Raw genomic sequence first — 20,388 nt, 5'->3', positions numbered from 1 at the left:
AATATGGGGAGAATAATCAAAATAATAATTTTTCATTTTAGCAACCTAAAAACATATTGTAATGCGGTAGAGTGATTTTTTTTTAAAAATAAAATTAAAAGTGGATTTTATTGAACTAAATTAAAATTGAGTGATAAAAAATTATAAATCCTAAACCCTAAATCTATTATGCATGCCTTAAAATTGAGTAATCACGACTGAAGAGTTAATGTGCACCCATTTTGCCAATGAAGGTCTGTTTTTGGTTCAGTCTCCCCATTTACATGCTCAAATTAAAAATTCTCTCCATTACATAGCTTATCAGTTATATGCCTCATTTGAATATTTGAATAAAAAAAAAAAAAGGTGTTTTCTATTCATTAAGACATAATTTGAGTAAAGGACTGGAATAAAAGAATTCCCAACATTAAACTAAAATATTATTCCATGTTAGATAATTTTCTCAAAGAATAAATCATACTATCTCATTAATAATAATGTAAAATTAACAAATATAAACAAATAAAGGATACTAAGAAAATAAAATGGTAGTTTGTAATTTTATAAAATAATAATTTATAAAATTTAAAAGACCCACATAACATGGGGCAAATGACTAGTCTTGTTAATTAACAAAAATAAAAAAAGAACTGCTAGATGATAAACATGATTGTGTTTACCTGATCTTGATTCTGGTTGGTTTTGCATAAACAACCTCGATAACAATGTCCTTAATCCTTAAAAAATATTGTGTTAAGGAGCTCAACTGCTCAAATAGGAGAATGTACAACTACAACAAGAGCAGCCCCCATTGCGGCTGACTGAGATGCCCAAGGTGGCCGGATTCGTTCCTTTACGCCTGCTCCTGGTCAGGAAATGGTTTCAATCCTCTTGCAAGGCGCCCTATAAAATTTTAAGTATTTGTGGTAGCCGGATTCTTAATCTTTTCCACTTGCTCCTGACAAGCAAAGGATGCAAACCCAGTATATGTTCTGGCATGAAGTCATGCCTCGTCAATATACCCACAACAGGAGATCTCTGCAATTAAGAAACCATAACATTAGAAGACTAAAGTGAACATTTTTTTGGGACAAATTATCATGCAAAATAAAACATAATAGCATGGTCATTCTTACAAATAGATCAACAAAGAAAACAACATCACATCGCCCTCAAAAGAACATAAACATGGGAAACCAAATAATCACACCATATAGAAACTCCCACAGTCAGAACTCGGGCCTTCTACTTAATAAAAAACTCCTACATCTCCTAGAAGTTCAAAGTGAAAATAAATAAATAAGTCTCGTACTTGCCAAATTTGAATACAAGTAAATGCTTTAGGTGAAAAGGAAAGCAATTGCCAGCAAAGTTATTTTATGCAATCACTAAATGATTCAAAAAATATCCACCATTTGATTGTGACAAGAAATTAATTTTGATGGGTTATTATTAAATGCAAATCAGACAAGAAAACTTCAAGTATTCAGAAGAATTTTGCAAGGAAAATCAGACAAACAAGAATTCAGAAGAATTTTGCAAGGCAAGTGCAAATAACTTGCAAAGATCTGGCGAAATTTTGATCATGCAAGTTGAGATCAAAACATAAACAGGAAGTTGTAATGTCAACGGACAGCAGATAGAGCAAGGGACTAAGCATGAGGAGAACTGCCAATAAAGGTTGGCACATAAGGGTTCACAGCAATAACCTTCCAAGTGGCCTGAATTACTTAATCTTCAAGTAGCATTGTAAAAAGACAGCAGATAGAGTAGATGTCCTTACACTAGAGATCTTGGGTATCACAAGCAGATGCCTCAAACCAACATCTCGGAATAGATCACGAGCCTTAGCTAGTGACATTGTCTCCACAACAGTATAAGGTGATGCATTAGTGAAAGGATGCAAATCTAAGTACATCTCCATCTCTTCTTCTGTAATTTCTATATCTTCTATATTGTCACCATTGCCTGAGCCTCTCTTTGCAAAGTCAGTAGCAGAGAATTGATTAAAGGCATCAGCATGTATTGGCACTGAAGTGGATGAAAAAACTTTCTTCTTTAGCAATTCAATAAGATGAGCACGGAGGATTAGTCCGCAGAGAACTGGAGATTCAGAAAATGGAGGCTCATCAATTACAGGAAACCCATTATGCCTTGTTGTCTGGAGAACATGTACTATATTACCAACCTTCTCAAAGCCATGAAACAGATGAAGTGGACCTGTGACTACATCACCAACTGTCAGCTGCCTCATGTAAGGCTCAGCATGTGTTTCTAGGTAAGGAAAACCCTTTGCTCTCATGATAAGGTCATATATGTTACAGTTAAAAGCATCAGCCATAGTCTTGGAAACAAGAAGAACCAACATTATCAGGGGTAGTAGCAACAAATTATTGGTCAATTCTAGGATAATAACACATAAAGAAACAGTCGTCCTCATAGATCCACCAAGAAATGAAGCAGCACCCAGAACAGCATAGAGGCCATGGTTAAGAGTAGATTTTGAACCAACTAGCATTCCTACAAAACGTCCATAAGATGCACCTGTCACAATAACTGGTACAAAAAGACCCGCAGGTACAACAATCCCATAGCTAAAGATACTAAGAAAAAAGCATGTCCCAAAAAATATGAGAATTGATGAATATTGAAACTCAGTATCGGTGTTCCTGCTGAAAAGGTTTCTAATAGCATCATCATTTGTGTTAAAAATGAGGCTGGCAAGATCATTGTAATGACCAGGTTGGCATTGAAATTTCTTGTAGTTGCCAGACCGGCCTATTGTTGGACAGGCTTCTGATGCATCAGCTGGACAAGGTTGGCATGAAGCCAGAAAAGGTAATCCAAAAAGAAGACAGGATGTGAATATAGAGACCGTACAAGCAAGAAAAATTCTGTAAACAATGCCTTTCCTGAAAAGGGAAAACATGGAGAACGAGTTCAGAAGTAGCATTTATAACAATGAAAACACAATTTCATGCAAATATCAAAAACTGAAACAGCTTACTCATTAATCAGGTTGTAAATCCGAAGAACATTATCTAGAAGAAAATTATACAAACTTCCCAATATTCCCCCTATAACTCCAAGGAGAAGCACCGGTGGCACATCAATGAGATGATATGTAACACTTGCTGAATAGGCATCGAACATTATGAGCCCCCCTTTACCAAATAGCCCACATTTGCCACTCAAACATAGATCAATTAAAGCCCGAAGCACTATTGCAACTACAGCTGTTGTAAAGAAAGCTCTCCACAGAAGGGCACTTCTCCACCTGCAGAACGAAATCCTGGTGTTGATATTTATCATAATAGAACACTTACGTTTAGGCAATTTCACTGTGGAAATGGATCAATATAATCACAAAGAGGTCTAACTCTTAACACATAGGATTTTGTCTTTGTAGAAGGATAATATTTGTTGTATTTCACAATAGAGATTACAACCTATTTATACATGAGAGACGGTATCTAAACAGAAAGACAATCCCTAAAATTAAGGGACTGACCCATCTATCAATATTTACTTCCTATAACCTATAACACTCCCCTTGAGTTAGAGCATAAATGTTAATCATACCCAACTTGTTACATATATAATCAACTCGAGTCATGGTTTCAAATCACGGTTTCAAATCACGGTCGTGGCCGCGTTCGCGGTCGCGAGTTATGGAAACAGGCCTGTAACGGTCATAACGTAACAGTAACGGCTTGTCGCGGCGCAAATTTTTTTAGAAAATTTGTAAAGTCCATGAAATTAAAATACATTGAAAGATATAACAAAAATTAAGTTATACAACTTATAAACAAGTACAAATATATTAAATAAATATAAAATACATAAATTTTAAACATTATATATAGTAACTTATCTCAATTACCACCAGAATGAGCGTCTGGCAGGTTCTTGAGTAGATCCACCACCTTCATCTTGTGATTGAGAGCTTTGATCTTGATGATATTGATAGTATTGTGATGGATCAAAGCTGAAGAATGAACCCATACCAAATTGATCACTGGGATTGGATTGGGTTTGAGTGTGGAAGAATGATTGCTCTGACAAAGATAAATCAGAATACGATGGAGGAGGCTGATGTGGATATGGATTTGAGTATTCCCATTGAAAATTTCCTCTATATCCATAATCACTAATAGAGGTTGCTTCCATTGAAGATTCACTTGTACCATAAGTCCTATATCCATAATTATCTGCATCCATAGAACACTCTCCAGGTGCAACACCTTTTCCCTTATCACTGCTACCACCAGAACCACGGAATCTGTGATATGTATGTTGCAAAGTTGGAGCTGGAGCTGGAGATGGACTATGCCTCTGATATGAAGAGGGATCATCATGTGATTGTAATGAACTACTAGCTCCACGACCTTCACCTCTTCCACCCTGACCACTACCACCATCATTATCATCACTGGAACTAGATAGTATAAAAGAATCTTCAGGTTCAGCATCACCATTGCCTCCAATATTATGTTCATGAGTTGGAGCATTAACTTGTTGTGATTGTGATGGAGCGGGCTCATCCTCCTCTAGCCAAAGATTTTCTTCACCATCAAGCACAGGATTTTCCCTTTCCTCCAACCAAGGATTTAGTGGATCATCTTCCTCGAAAATGTAATCCAAATTAATTGGATTATAACTCTTTTCTAGCTCATGCTGACTCTTTCTGCTCAAATTCCTCAACTTCAGCCGCATATTTTAGTGAACAAAGACGAGTGCATGCAATTTTTGATACTGTAATCTATTCCTCGTCTTTGTATGTATAAGTGAAACAGTGCTCCAATTTCGTTCACAATTAGATGCAGAAGTGGTTTGACTCAACACTCTTACTGCAATTCTTTGTAGTTCAGGAGCACTTTCACCATAATGTATCCACCATTCAGTTGCATTAAAACATATAATAATTTTAATAATATAGGTTATTTTCTCAAATATTTGATTTTATATTTTAGAATACTAAAAATATAACATAATGTGTAAATCTTATATTTTTACCTGGATCAGTGAATTTAATGGCTTTTTGTGCTAAGGCGAACCCAAAACTCTCCATTTTATGCTTATAAAGTTGCGTCTACGCCAATAAAAAAAATTATTTGCTTTATTATACTACTAAAATTGCTTATTAAAATTATTCAAGTTAGGCCCGCCATAATTTTACTATCATTTCCAATATCGTGTGGACCATACTGATATTGAGGATTCAAAAAATATCCTGCAAATCATAAAAATATTATTAAAATTTATAAAATATAGAAATTATTAAAGTATTAAGTATTAAGTATTAAGTTTATGTGCTTCTTACCAGCTGCATGCAAATCATGATGTAATTGAAAATTCCAACGAGCATCAATAATTTTCCAGTAGTCTATGTAACTTCTGGAATTTTGCTTAATGGCCAATTTTGCTCGTCCCATTGCTTCATATATAAATCTCATTATTGGTTTTTCGTCACCATCCACTAATCTCAACACTTTAAGCAATGGCTCTTTGATTTTCATAATTTGCTCGGCTTTCTCCCAAAAATTTATTTCCTCTCTATCCAAGCTAAGAACAATTTTCTTAGCTTCATAAGCTAGTCCACTGGTAGCCTGGCCATATTTACTTCCTACCCATTGCTCGGATTCAAACATATTTCTTAACCCCATTCTACATCAAAGAAAACTCTCTAATGCAATAAAATTAGTTGCAAATCTAGTAATCCCGAGACGAATTATATCTCGACCATCAGTAAATTTCTTCATGTAATTTACCACCCAATTATGATTGTAAATAAATTGGGTGATAACTTTTCCTTGCTCAATGACGGTCTTTATATTCTTCCTCTTTCCAAAATCTTCTAAAATTAAATCAATGCAATGTGCATTGCATGCTGTCCAATACAAATTTGGAAACTTCTCCATCAACTTTTTGCCACCAGATTTAATAGCAGCTTCATTATCAGTCACCACTTGGACAATTTTGCTTGAGCCAATTTCTTCAACCACCTCCTTCATGATCTTGAAATAATATTCTTCATCTTTTCGTTCCACATTACTTGCATCTATAGATTTATGGAACACTGTTCCACGAGGAGAGTAGACTAGAAAATTAATTATACTCATTCTGGTTGGTCCGCTCCATCCATCACTCATAATGGTAACTCCTCTTTCAATCCACATGCCCTCAATGAAGCAATATATTTCTTCATTTCTTTGTATTCATTTTTCCACTATGCTTCAGAGATCTCATATGCTGAAGGTGGTGATACATTAGGTCCAACTTCAGCGGCCGTTCTGAGTAATGGCTTTGTCCATGGTGACTCAACCACACTAAAAGGTAATCTGTTGTGAATAACAAAATTACCAAAGGCTTTAAGCAACTTTTCTTTCTGCGACTTAAGCCATTTGGTTTTAATCTTTGTTTGTTTCAGATTTCTGTTCTTTTCTATTTCAATTTCAGCTGCTACTAATCTAGAAGTAGGTGTTGATGTTTGCTCGACAAATCTTGATGCTTCTCTACCTCTTTCACGAACGGTCGCTGAACGACTAATTCCCGAGCGAGGAGGAGCTTAATGGCTACTCCCACCACTTTCATAATGAGAAGCTCTCCTTCTATAAGCATCTTCATCAAACTGCCGCATACTTTCGCGTCTCGCAATTTCTAGTTCAATATCTTCTTCGTCTAAATCTGAACCCTCAACTTCTGTCATCTTCATGATTTCATCTTCCAACTCCCTTGTCCTCTTTGCTTTATCCCTTTTTGCAGCTTCAAAACCCCTCAACATATTTCCCATGTCTCTTTTTACTTGCGTAGAAACTTTTTGACAACCAGCAACTTGCCCTGGTATATTTGTCAAATGCTGCTTCAAGCGAGTTATCCCCCCAGTTATTTTTTTACACAAAAATTACAGGTCATTTCTCCTTTCTTTCCCGTAGGAGTGGCAAAATTCCATCCAATATCTTGACTTGGTTTATTAGATCCCCCTCTCGGCATTTTCAAATTATCAAATAATATACCGTAAAATAAAAAATATATTATCAAATTAATGTGCAACTTAACTTAAATTCAAATTAATGTGTAAACAAAAAATATATTATAATAAAGTAACTTGTATGCTGTAACTTGAAGTTATAACTTGTAAAGTTTATGAAATTAAAAGGTATAATTAAAATTAAATTATATAACTTAATAATAAGTATAAATATATCAAATAAACATAAAATTCATAAATTTTAAACAGTAACTTACCTCAATGGAGGCTGGAAATAAGTATGGATTATGGAAGAAAAAAACTATGGAAGAAGAAGAACTGAAATGGAGGAGAAGTGCTGCTGCTGCCTGCTGGAGGCTGGAGGAAATGGAGGAGAAGAAGTGCTGCCTGCTAGACTGGAGGCTGGAGGAAATGGAGAAGAAGTGCAGCCTGCTGGAGAGACTCAAACTGCTGGATGGAAGAGAGACTAAAGTAAAGACTAAAGAATAAAAAGAAGAAGTAGAAAAGATAGAGAAAACATTTTTGCAATTTGCATTTTCAGTTTTTCACGTGAAGCAAAGGCTGGAGCTGGTGGACAAACTTTGCAAGATTCCTGGAGTTGCTGGCTGGACAAAATAATGCAAGATTCTGATATAAAGGAAAGTAACGGCCGTTACAGCTGTTGCGTAACGGCCGTTACCGTTGCGTAACGGCCGGTACGGCAATATTTTTTTCTTGCCGTTGTTTAACGGCCGTAACGGCCACGGCAGCCTTCGTTACCTGTAAATAACGGCCGTTACGTTACGTAACGGCCGTTATTTGAAACCATGACTCGAGTCTCATTTAGAGATTTGGTGAAGACATCTCTTAATTATTCTCCAGTTCGGATATGTCCTGTTGATATTATCTTTTGTTGGACCTTTTCACGAACAAAATGACAATCAATCTCGATGTGTTTAGTCCTCTCGTGAAATACTAGATTGGAGGCAATGTGGATAGCTGCTTGATTATCACATCATAACTTAGCAGGCACCGAATTTGTAAACCCAACTTCTTCCAATAGTTGACGTACCTACAAGACTTCAGATATGTCCTGTTGATATTATCTTTTGTTGGACCTTTTCACGAACAAAATGACAATCAATCTCGATGTGTTTAGTCCTCTCGTGAAATACTGGATTGGAGGCAATGTGGATAGCTGCTTGATTATCACACCATAACTTAGCAAGCACCGAATTTACAAACCCAACTTCTTTCAATAGTTGACGTACCTACAAGACTTCACAAACAGCTTGTGCCATGGCTCGACATTCAGATTCAGCACTAGAACGGGAGACCACATTTTCTCAGCTCGGTAAAACGCCTTACACACATCATAAATGCGGGAAATATTCTCTTTGCCAGAATATAGAAATTCCAAATACTCCATTAATTCTTTAACAAATTCACCGTGATTAATAAGACTAATCACCTCACTATGAATAGAATTTCGAATCTGCAGAAACAAACGAGTATTATCCCTTGTCTAATCTCTACGAGTTTCATCAGTTGGAGGATCCTTGGTAAGATGATCATCCATTTCAATACTTCGTAAATAAATACGGATAGTCTTACTCCAATCCAAAAAATTAGATCTATTTAATTCGTGTTCCGTGATTTTAGTCATCACAAGAATCACATGTAATTTTAACTTCAGCCACAAGGACAACCAATCCAAAACAATCAAAATAAACAAAGGATCAGAAGAACAGTACTCGTGAACAGTACCCAATGAACAGTACCCGGTGAACAGTGCCCTAAGTCTCAAAATGTTACCCTTCATGAGTAACCCAAATGAACAAAGTCCTAAGTCTCAAAAAAAAAATTTAAAATCTCTATGCGTGAGGCTCTGATACCATGTAGAAGGATAATATTTGTTGTATTTCACAATAGAGATTACAACCTATTTATACATGAGACATACATAAAAGACGGTATCTAAACAGGAAAACAAACCCTAAGATTAAGCAACTGACCTATCTATCAATATTTACTTCCTATAACCTATAACAGTCTTTTAAGTACTAGAACAACGTGTATCTGTAACTTAGATTTAAAGGTAAATGGCAAATAAAATACACAAATTTTAAAATAAAGATTGCAAAGAAAGATGCAAGCACGGCAGATCAAAATTACAGATGAGTAAATCTGATGGTTAATGGAAAGTTAGAAGAGAAGTGAAATTTTTGTAACTTAAATCACGAAACAACCCAGAAGGAATAATACTAAATAATGGATCAAATAGACATGGTCCAAGCAGACAAGTGCTTTAGGACCTGCATGCTAAGCTCAAGAAAACATTACACGTGAAACAATAATCAAGCGAAGTGTCTGCCTATTGATCTGCAAGGGTTAGCCAAAAATAGCATATTGTTGACTTTTGAGTAGATGATGAGGCAAAAACAGTTGCAGGCATGAGAAAGGCAAGATATCAAACACTATAAACAACAATAAAAATGTTCAATTTATTGAGTTTTCCATGAGCAATAAACATACCAAGATGCCATTTCTTCAAGAGCAAACAGCACACCACCAACTGGGGCACGAAAGGCAGCAGCAATTCCAGCAGCTGATCCACATGTTACTAGATCTCGCCGATCTCGGTCATTTTTGAAAAACCGTAGCCATTTCCCTGTTAATCTATATTTCTTAGACCCACCTTGACCCAAAAATGACGCAACACATGCACCAGTATGCACCATGGGCCCTGCCTTTCCAATAAGAAGAGATGCTGAGACCGCAGAAATGCTTCCAATAATCTGCAAAGTGAACAAAGTTTTATGAGATTTCAATGTTAACTGATGAAAAAGCGAAGAGGCTTCATTAGATGTATGGAAAATTTTAAGCAATTCCATTCAAGAGAAGTTTTGGTCTTAAGGACAATGTTGGTTCATGATGCCCTTTTTTCTATAGGTGCATAACATTAACACAAATAAAGTACACAAGTTTAGTAATAAGTGAAATATGATACATAAAATGACACGAGAAGAAAATGTGGGTTGAGTGGCAAAGATGACCCATTCACTGTGACCAAGCTATACCAGTTCAAACATCACATCTATGCCACTGCTTATGGTATCATACAGTGCCACATTTTAAACCTTACATGAGTGATTTCTCAGTACCATAATATGAACGTGAAAATTTTGTATGAAAATGATAAAATCAACAGCAAATCAAAGTGATAAAATCAGCAGCAAACTGGTCTCAATAAAACCTTCACTCTAAAAATGCCTAAAATGTAAAATTCTTTGAGAAAGCTCTCCTTATCAGGGTCATTTATACAGCATTAGAAATCTAAACTTCTCATTTGCATAATGAAATACAATTCCTAAGTTCAGTCTTCTCCGATACTCATCAATTGAACTTGGCACGAAGAATTAAGAGGTTGACAAAAAGAAAAAAAACCTAAGCTTCACTTACTATCCAATACAGTATCATATCTGGCCTTCACTCTAGTAAGCATAGTTATTCAGCAAGCTGAAATCACACTTGCCTTGACAACCAAAGTTCGCAACGAAAGAATTCCAGGTGCATCCACACCATTCAAATAAGCTTTCACTTCTGGTATACCTGACCCAGTAGCAGCCGGAGCTACAAAAGCCGTAATTATGGATGCAAACAGGGTAAGGACAAAATTTGAGACCAAGAATACAAGAAATGCCATCCCATACCTGCACAAATTTCAAAAACTGCATAAGTCAAAACTTTTCTCAAAATTTTCATTAGAACAAAAAATAAAAATCTTGTAATTTCCCGGTCAAGTCAAAGCCTCTTCAATACAACTTCTCAAGGAAAATTGAAGGTATTTCCCTCCAAATCCAATTCCACTTTCCATGAAAACAAACACAACACAAGCCAGATCCAAGTTTAAAAATAAAAAAATAAAAAAGAGAGCAGCCATTGCACACCTATTGTAGAGCATCATATTGGAAGTGATGACAAACTTAACACCAGCAATATTCTCAACAGCAATATTATTAAAAAACCCAACAAGGCTAACAATAACCCCAACCAAGAAGCAAAGCGACCACTTCATGAACAAGTATTGAAAAATCTGGATCTTTCCACGGGTCCTCCAATCTTGCTTGAAGAAATCATTCTCCGCAATCCTAAATTCACAAAACCAATAAACCCACGAATTTAAACCTGGCCAAAAAAGAAAATTCTCAGTAAACAAGGACAGTGATATACTCGTAGTCGAGGCTTTCGATAGGACAGACATTGGCGCCGACGAGAGCAACCTGCGAGGTGGAGTTGGCGAGGGAACGATGAGAGCTGAGAAGAGGAAGTGTGAGAGATTCCTGGTCTGTTGCTCCATTGATAGAGTTTGTAGACATGGTGTACATCTTCTCTTCCTTGTGTGGTATTGAAAGGATTGGGGATTGTAATTGAAGGTTTCAACTGCGGAACATTTGGAGAAATTCGAGAGAGAGATTGAAAACTGTGTGAAGGATACAGACAAGAGCAGGAGTTTGCAGTTCTTATTTTTTGGTTTTGGAGCAAGTGAGATGGTCATACGTAGCTGCTGGGTGGGCAAGCCAAATTATTACGCTAAAATTATGATAAATTTTCAATTAATAATATTTTATAAAAAATATTTAAATAATTTTTTATAAAATTATATAAAATTTCTATTTTTATTTTTTTTAAAACAAAAAATTTAAATTAAAAAAAAATTAATTTTTTTATTTTAAAAAAATAAAATTAATCACACATTTTATTTATTATATTTGTATTTTTTAATAAATTATCAATAATATAATTAATTTATATTTAATTATTATATTTTTTTATAAATTTAAATATTTATTAAATTAAATTTTAAGGGTAATTTACGATTTAGTCCCTGGATATTACCATTATTAACAAGTCAGTCCATGTATTTTTAGAAACCTATTAAAACGTCCTTATGTTTTCTCTCCGTCAACGAAATAGTCCTTCTGTCTATTTTTGCCGTTAAAAATATAGTAAAAGACTATATTACCCCCCATTATTTTTCTCCTTCTCCTCTTCCTTCCTTTTCTTCTTCATCAATTCTTTTTCATCAATTCTTCTTCATCAATTCTTCTTCTTCTTCTTCTTCTTCTTCTTCTTCTTCTTCTTGAGGAGGAGGAGGAGGAGGAGGAGGAGGAGGAGGAGGAGGAGGAGGAGGAGGAGGAGGAGGAGGAGGAGGAGGAGGAGGAGGAGGAGGAGGAGGAGGAGGACGAAAGAAAAGACATGGATTATTTCGTTGACAAAAAGAAACGATAAGGACGTTTTAATAGATCTGAGAAAAGATAGGGACTATTTAGTTGACATAAAAAAACAATAAGAACGTTTTAATAGATATGAAAAAAGATAAAAATATTTTAATAGATTTTTGAAAATGTAAGGACTAACTTGTTAATAATTGTAATATACAAGGACTAAATAAATGATTTTATTTGAGGATAAAATTGGATTTTAAAAATTTTCTCAATCTTCCTTTATCTAATTTTAATGGAAAATAGGATGGAAGGACTATTTCGTTGACGAAAATAAAACATAAGGACGTTTTAATAGATTTTTAAAAATATAGGGACTGACTTGTTAATAATGGTAATATTCAGGAACTAAATTGTAAATTACCCAAATTTTAATTTAGATCATATTTTATTTATTAAAATACATAAATTCAAATGCATTCGGTCTAATCACACTCTCACTGCGTACTGATCATTAATGTCTTGTCAAATTTGTCGCAGGGCAATTATACGCTGTCCCCGAACTTACAGATAGCATTCTTGGTTTTGTCTTTTTCTTTTTTTTTTTAAAGTTTTCAAATTATTAGTTTAATTAGTTGTTATCCCACGCGATGCAGGCTGTATTTTAAGTTATTATTATAAAAACTGTAATAAAAAATCGTTATTATGACTATATAAATACTCAAAAATTACGTTTTTTATTGTGAAATTGGTGCCTTAAATTATTATTATTAATAAGTTAATTTATATATTTTAAAAAATTTATTAAAATATTTTTAAATTTTGAATTTATCAAGTAATTTATCTATCATAAAAATTCATTTTATTAAGTTTCTGTTTGGCCCAAAAAAAATAGTTTATATATGGAAAATATTTTGTAAAAGAAATAATTTATATTTCATTATTTAATTATAACATAAAAAATTAGTTTTAAGACTAACTTAATTTTTCATTTGGTTATATTTACTGATTAATTTTGTTTTTAATGAATATTTCAAACCACATAAAACTTTAAAAAAATATTTTTCTGAAATAAATTTAATATTAAATTTATAATTTTTGGTAAACAAACTTTTTTTAAAATTTAATTTCATCGAAAGAAAATTAAATTTAAAAATATATTTTTACTATGTTTTTATAATAATATTTTGAATTCGATTGATTATAAATTTAAAATATATAAAATTAAATTTCATCTAAATTTTTTATATAAAAAAAAAACCTAAGAAAAAGTGGATTCAAGGGTGAGCATTTGATCGGTTCGGTTTAAAATCGAATCAAATCAAAAAAACCAAAAATCGAAATTTTAGTGTTTATGAAAATCGAATCGAACCGATTTTAGTCAGAAACTGAATCGAACCGAACCGGTCTGATTCGGTTTGGTTCGATTCGGTTTGATCGGTTTCAATTTTTAATAATATTTTTATTTTTTACACTTTATTTTTAATATTTTAAATTTAATTAAAATATTTTAATTTTAATATGATTTAATTTTTCTATAGTATTGAAAAAATATATTATTATCATTAATCAGTTCGGTTTGGTTTTTTCGGTTTTTTCTGATTAAAATCGAATCGAACCGAAATAATCGAAATTTTTGAAATTAAAAACTAAATCGAACTGAAATACATAAAAAATCGAACTAAAATTTCAAATCGATTCGATTCGATCGATTTTTCAATTTCAACTGAATACTGCTGACCGTAGATCCAACTGCATTAAATTTTAAAATAATTAAAACTATTTTAAGAAAACTGTCCAATCTTTAACTTCAATAGTTTTCACTTTTCAAGATCTGTGCTACAGTTCAGAAAAGATAAGATCTGAGCTGTATATAGATAACATTATATTTCGTGAGGTAAATTGATTTTTATATTAAAAAATACTTTGTATTTATTTTAATTAAAACAATCTCTTATTTCTTTTTAAAAAATAATTACCATCAAATCTTTAAATTTTAAAAAAATTTAATAGTTAATTGTTATTTTTAAATCACTTAATTAAATATTTTTATATTTTATGAAATATAATTTTTAATTATTTTATTAGAAAAATATTAATTAATATATAAAATATTTCATGAGGGGGAAATTGAAGTGCGGAGAATTTTCCTGTCAAAGGGAAGCTGCGTACACGATGGAATGATTGATAGCCAGAAAACGATAGAAAATTAGAAATTTCACGAGTGGAAGTTAGCGTGGAAGACTTATATTAGTAGGTATGATTAGTTCTTGGCAACCCAATTATAAATTTTACAAATAAAAAATTTTATAATAATTTAATTTAATATTTTTTATTGCATTAAATTATAAATAATTTATGAATAAATTAGTTTATTTATAATAAAACTATTTTTTATGTTATTAAAATTATTTTTTATGTTAATGATTATGAAATCTCGACTATAAATTAATTTATTTATTAAAAAAATAAAAAATATATTCATAGATTTAATCAGTGTATATAAATAAATTTAAAATATTTTAAATTTAATTCTCTTTATTCTTATTTTAAAAAAAATTATAACAAAAAGTTTATAACAAAAAATCAATTTTAAAAATATAGAAATAAATTTTTGAATAAATAATGCAGTTGACTTTTTTTCGAAACCAAAGATTCCATAACGGAGAAGACAAGATTCTCAATGTCTCATTATCTTCAAAGTTGATAGTTTGATGATTTACACAGGTAGATTTAGGTTTTTCTAGTTGCTCTCTCTAGGGCTGAGCAGAATTCGGTTCAAATCGAAAAAATCGATCGAACCGAACCGATTTGAAAATTTGGTTCGGTTTTTTATATATTTCGATTTGATTCGGTTTTAAATTTCAGAAATTCCGGTTATTTCGGTTCGGTTCGGTTTTAATCAGAAAAAAACCGAAAAAACCGAACCGAACCGATTAGGGATAATAATATATTTTTTCAATAATATAGAGAAATTAAATTATATTAAAATTAAAATATTTTAATTAAATTTTAAAATACTAAAAATAAAGAGTAAAAAATTAAAAAAATATTAAAAATCGAAACCGATCAAACCGAACCGAACCGAATCAGACCGGTTCGGTTCGATTCGGTTTCTGACCAAAATCGGTTCGGTTTGGTTTTCATAAAAACTAAAATTTCGGTTTTCGGTTTTCGGTTTATTCGGTTCGGTTCGGTTTTAAACCGAACCGACCGAATGCTCACCCCTAGCTCTCTCCGCTCCACTTGCTTATATTTTTAGAACTTTTATTCGATATTGTTATGCTAATCGGTGACAGATCTAAGAGGGTTGGTAGGATTTGTTAGTCCATTGCCCTCCTAAAATTTTAATTTTTAAAGGTGAGTAAATTGAATATGAATTTATTTTTATATATCGCTATATGTGAGTTTAAATTTAATTTATTTAGAATTATATTCTAATTTTAATTAAATTACAATTAGTGATGTTACATAGTAATCGCTCAAAATAAGTAATAAACTGTGACTGCAGGATAAATTCATGTGGCGATAACCTGATAAGTAGGAAATACAGTTCAGTATGAGAAAAGAAAGACTCGGATACCTTAAATACCCTAATTCTCATCAAGACTCGCCCTTCTTTCGATAAGGCGAGTCTCAGCATAAAGTTACCATTATTTGGCATAATCTAATGTAACCCCATTACGCCTGTAATAGCGGGATTACCGACCTATTAGTTGGCGATATTCCTTATCAGGCAGCTGATCCCGTTACCGCTGGATTATCGAAAAACATCCCTATTGATTTCCATTCTCTTATAGTATAAAAGGAGAAGGATCACAGCGGTACAAGGTACACTATTCTCTAATACTAAAACTCTAAGTAATTCGTTACATTCTCTCTACTCGTCGATATACTGACTTGAGCGTCGGAGTGTCTGCTGTAGACACCCATCACCACCTCACATTCTCTTTCTTGCAAGTTCTAGCCAATCACAGTACAGGTCCATTTTGGCCACGTCATCAATCTAATCTCAACAATATCATTTGGTTTCCTTGCTGAGAAATCCATTAAATCTTCCCTTTCATTTGGATTATGACCAGTCTCCTATTTTTTTCCTCATAGAAATAAATCTATCTCTTTTCTCTCTCAAGATGGCCGGTAATTCACAAGTTGCTGCTAATATTGCTACCAACGAGAGTGTCATCATTTCCTCTGCCTCTGACAGTAGAGAAAATATGCCCTCAATTATTAATGAAGCATACCTCAATAATTTTAATAACGAACGGGTACTCTAGTACATTCAAAGGATGCAGGCTACCATTGGGCAGTATAAGACTCGAGAAGAGGCAACAAACATGGCCCCCAAAGGAAGGGAGGAAGCTTCTATAGAAACTCCAAGGGCTCAAATAGAAGCGGTCAAAATGCGGCCTAAGGGAAAGGTCGAGTCCGAAGACGAATCAGATGAAGCTTCGAAAGGCATTGATTGGAAGCTATTGCGGGCTATGCAAAGATACCAAAAGGAACAAGAGGAAGATTTTGGCTTAGATGGAGCTTTGCCTCTATCGGAAGAAATTCTGGCATAAACTTTTCCAACCAAATTCAAACTACCTAGCTTGGACAAGTATGATAGAACAACGGATCTCAGAAGCCACTTGGGAATCTTTAGGACGACTATGCAACTTCAGGATGTCAACGACTTTGTATTGTACCGAATGTTTTCATTAACATTCATAGATTTGGCTCAGAAATAGTACCAACATCTGAGTCCAGATTTAATTCAAAACTTTACTCAGTTTGCTACGTTATTTAAATCCAGGTTTGTTATTTGCATACCTCCTAAAAACTTACCTCTGATTTGTGAAAGATCTTCCAAGGATAGGGCAATTCTTTAAGGAGTTTTATCTCACGGTTCAATGTTGAGGCCATACAAGTGAAATAATTGAAACATGAGATAGTGTATGAAGCATTAAAGAGAGGAACTCGCAACATCAAGTTCATGAATTTCTTAATAAAAAATCTAGCCTTCAATGTATCAATAGTTGATAAACAAAACTCAAAAGTATATCAGGCTGAATGACAAAATCCAAGCATTAAAAGAGGATAAGAGAGTGAGTCAAAAGCAAAACCAAAAGTCCAAGAGGTAAGGATAAGAAGGAGATCACAAGAGTTATCTAATCTCTCGAAAGAGGGATGAGCAAAGTAAGTACAATAATTATATTCGACTAAATGACTCACAAACTCGTATTTTGATATGGATCAGAAAAAAAATGATAAAGAAATCAGGTGGCCATCCAAGTTCAACTCTGAGAAAGCAAAGAAGCTAGACAGGACAAAGTACTGTCGCTTCCACAAAAACCATGGTCATACAATGTAACGACCCGGAAACCGGACCGCTACCGGCGCTAGGATCCAGATCGGCTTAAGGCTGCCGGGACCCGTAGCAAGCCTATCCTGAACTCTATGTACCTGATAAATCCCATACATGATCAAACATAAACATAAAAACTGAAAAACTTGTCTTCTAGTTACCAAGCTTGACCTGTATGCACTATGTCTGAAAACATAGAACCCACTCACATAGGGTCAGCATATCATATGTCATCCTTGGTTCAACACATTTCTCATCAAGAAACATAAAACAGGATCCATGTACAAAGGGATTATCCATACACCAGGGCAAAGCACAACTCTATCCATAAACACATTAACGTACAATCTATTATGAAACTATATATCATTTTACATTACATCACTTGAAGTACATCATGTCCACTACTATCTATTACATACACTTCAACCTAGCTACTATCCCGTACTATCTCTGACTGGCCCTGCAAAACTGGGAATTTGGGAGAGGGATGAGCTACTAAAGCCCAGTGAGCAGAACAATAATACAAATCCATTTAAAACATATGCTCTCATGAAATGCATCACATCACAAACATATCACATCAAGGATGAACTTGTCACCAATAGCCCTCTACATATCGTAATATGTCCAACTACGCCAGGGGTGATACGGCCTCACCTGGGCTTCTCTTACATCTAACATATCATAACATGTCCAACTACGCCAGGGGCGATACGGTCTCACCTGGGCTTCTCTTATATCTAACATAGTGCCAGGGGTCTTTCTATCTCATATCATGTTCTCTTATCTCATATCAAGGGCTAAGGATCATCCAACATTCATCCACATGAACAACATATTATGCAATGCATCATATTCGTGGATTCTAATACAAAACAACCTAATACATATCATGGTATTTTATGATGCATGGATCATGCTCTAAAAGCATTTAATTTCTCAATTTAAAACATTAAGTTTAGGTCCACTCACCTTTAGCAACTGCTGGGCTAACTCAGGACCAACTAACTCTAGAGCAGCTAACTCTGCCGATGTAATACCCGGCTAGAATCCGGCATCGGGATTCCTGCCTTCCGGCGGAATCTAGGGTGTTGGATCTCTCTAGAAGGGGTAAAATGTGTTTTCTCAAATGTCTTTACTGATTTCATGGTTTTAAATGGAAATGAATTTAGTTTTGAAAAGAAAAGACCAAGGAGGCATTTGCCAGGTTCGGCCGCCGAAAGTGAAGTTCGGCCGCCGAACATGGGAAGGCTTCGGGAGCGCCTTTGGCCTCCGAAAGTCTTGTTTAAACGAGCCAAGGTTCGGCCGCCGAAAGTCAAGTTCGGCCGCCGAACATGCATGAGTTTAGGGGGCACGTTAGGCTGCCGAAGGTCTTTGACCAGGCCACCTATAAAGGGCCCTCAGATCGGAAATGGGAGAGTTTTCTCCCCATTCTCGAGCTCAAGTGAGTTTATGCCTTCCTTTGGTCGTTTTCGTGTTTTCTCTACCCATCTCTCAAGTTTTCATGATTTCTACCCTTGTGTTTGAAGATTTAAAGCTTAAAAGGAGTTTTGGGAGCTTGGAGCTTTTGGAGCTTGGATTCTCCACACCTCCGAGTTAGGGGTCACACCACCCTCGATCTTCAAGAGGTAAGTGTAGATCCTTGTTTCCCTAGTGTTTTCATGAAGTTTTAAGTAAGTTTTATAGAGTTTGATGGTTGAGTTTGGGTAGATATGCATGTTTAGGTTTATGTGGGTTTTATACCCAATGTATGTTATGTGAGGTTTGTGTTGAGGAGTTTATGTTAGTTTATGCTCCTTTATGCTTGTGGGAGTGAGTATGCATGATTGGGAGAGAGTATGTAAGGATTTGGGTATGTTGAGTTTGGTTTTTTGCTTGGCAGAATCGGACCTGTCGTCCAGAGGGGACCAGGTTCGGCCGCCGAAAGGAGTTTCGGCCGCCGAACCTGCATGGGAGGCAGTCTTTAGGCTGCCGAATGTGCCCCCGAAGGAAGGACTTTCGTTTCTGTCCTGGGGTTTCGGCCGCCGAAGGTGCCGCCGAACCTACCCGAGTTTCGTCTCTGGAAGGGACTTTCGGCCGCCGAAGGTGCCACCGAAAGTGCCCTGTCCAGCCGTTTCTTGGGCGTTTTCCATGCATGTTTCCATGATGTTTAAGTGATGTTTTAGGGGGTTTTTGGGCAGTTGTTTATGAGTTGTTAGAATGTGTTTGGCACCTCATTCGAGTCCACCTGTGTAGGATCGGACCCGAGGGACCGAGGAGGCCATCAGTGTTAGCAGTTGCAGAGTCAGTCAGCGTCTGCTAGGAGGTGAGTAGAACTAAACTTAATGTTTTATTTCAAGAAATTCTAATGCCTAAAGCATGAGCATGCATCATGATTATGTATAGTAGGTTGATTGCACTAGTTCACGAATATGTTGCATTGCATTATTTCATGTTGATGCTGAGGTAGGTTTGGACCAAGGCGACTCCAATAGCCCATATCTGTCATTGAGTCTTGTCTAGTCCTTTGAGAGTCGGACGAGTACCTGTAGGAAAGTCCATGTGAGCTCTCTGTGGACCAGACACCATGTTACGTCTATGTTAGTCCTGTGAGCTTCTTTGGGGAGCCGGGCACCGACAGAGGGATTTTTGGGGTCATGTCCGATCCTTGAGAGTAAAGATGCTAGCAATTCAAGAGTACTCTCAGAAAACACTCCGTGGGGAATAGTTATCTGCATGAACCCCGAGACGGACCAGAGAAAGTTATGTGATTTACTTGTGTTATGACGCATTTCATGAAAGCATGTAATTAATGAATGGTTTTTCCTGTTTCTACTCACTGGGCTTTTTAGCTCACCCCTTTCCCCTAACCCCAGTGTTGC

General features: G+C 35.0%; 1 protein-coding gene across 2 annotated transcripts; it reads right to left on the bottom strand.

The window, feature by feature from the left end:
* Nucleotides 1-509: 509 nt before the first annotated feature.
* LOC110617300 (putative chloride channel-like protein CLC-g) lies at nt 510-11,511 on the bottom strand. Of its 2 annotated transcripts, none has more exons than XM_021760013.2 (7): nt 11,183-11,509; nt 10,900-11,100; nt 10,485-10,662; nt 9,485-9,747; nt 2,987-3,256; nt 1,763-2,891; nt 510-1,017 (listed from the first exon to the last, which is right to left on the bottom strand). In XM_021760013.2, exons 1-7 carry the CDS (start codon nt 11,335-11,337, stop codon nt 883-885), a joined length of 2,331 nt encoding a protein of 776 aa, XP_021615705.1. In that variant the 5' UTR covers nt 11,338-11,509; the 3' UTR covers nt 510-882. The 2 variants fall into 2 exon arrangements, with proteins under 2 accessions (XP_021615705.1, XP_043813397.1); XM_043957462.1 differs by having other exon boundaries at nt 929-1,017; nt 1,689-2,891; nt 11,183-11,511.
* Between the last annotated feature and the right edge of the window lie 8,877 nt (nt 11,512-20,388).

Source organism: Manihot esculenta, chromosome 6 (assembly GCF_001659605.2).
Source record: "Manihot esculenta cultivar AM560-2 chromosome 6, M.esculenta_v8, whole genome shotgun sequence".
Lineage (NCBI taxonomy): Eukaryota > Viridiplantae > Streptophyta > Magnoliopsida > Malpighiales > Euphorbiaceae > Manihot > Manihot esculenta.
Note: the sequence above shows the minus strand (reverse complement) of the source record. Positions and strands in the feature narration are given on the sequence as shown.

Bases quoted from the DNA above. Each gene is read 5' to 3' on its own strand.
- LOC110617300 (XM_021760013.2), bottom strand. From the start codon at position 11,337: ATGTACACCATGTCTACAAACTCTATCAATGGAGCAACAGACCAGGAA. The intron at 9,748-10,484 runs GCAAGTGTGATT...TTCACTTTGCAG, and splicing joins TGCGAACTTTGGTTGTCAAG to ATTATTGGAAGCATTTCTGC. The intron at 1,018-1,762 runs GTAAGGACATCT...TCTTAATTGCAG, and splicing joins TGATACCCAAGATCTCTAGT to AGATCTCCTGTTGTGGGTAT.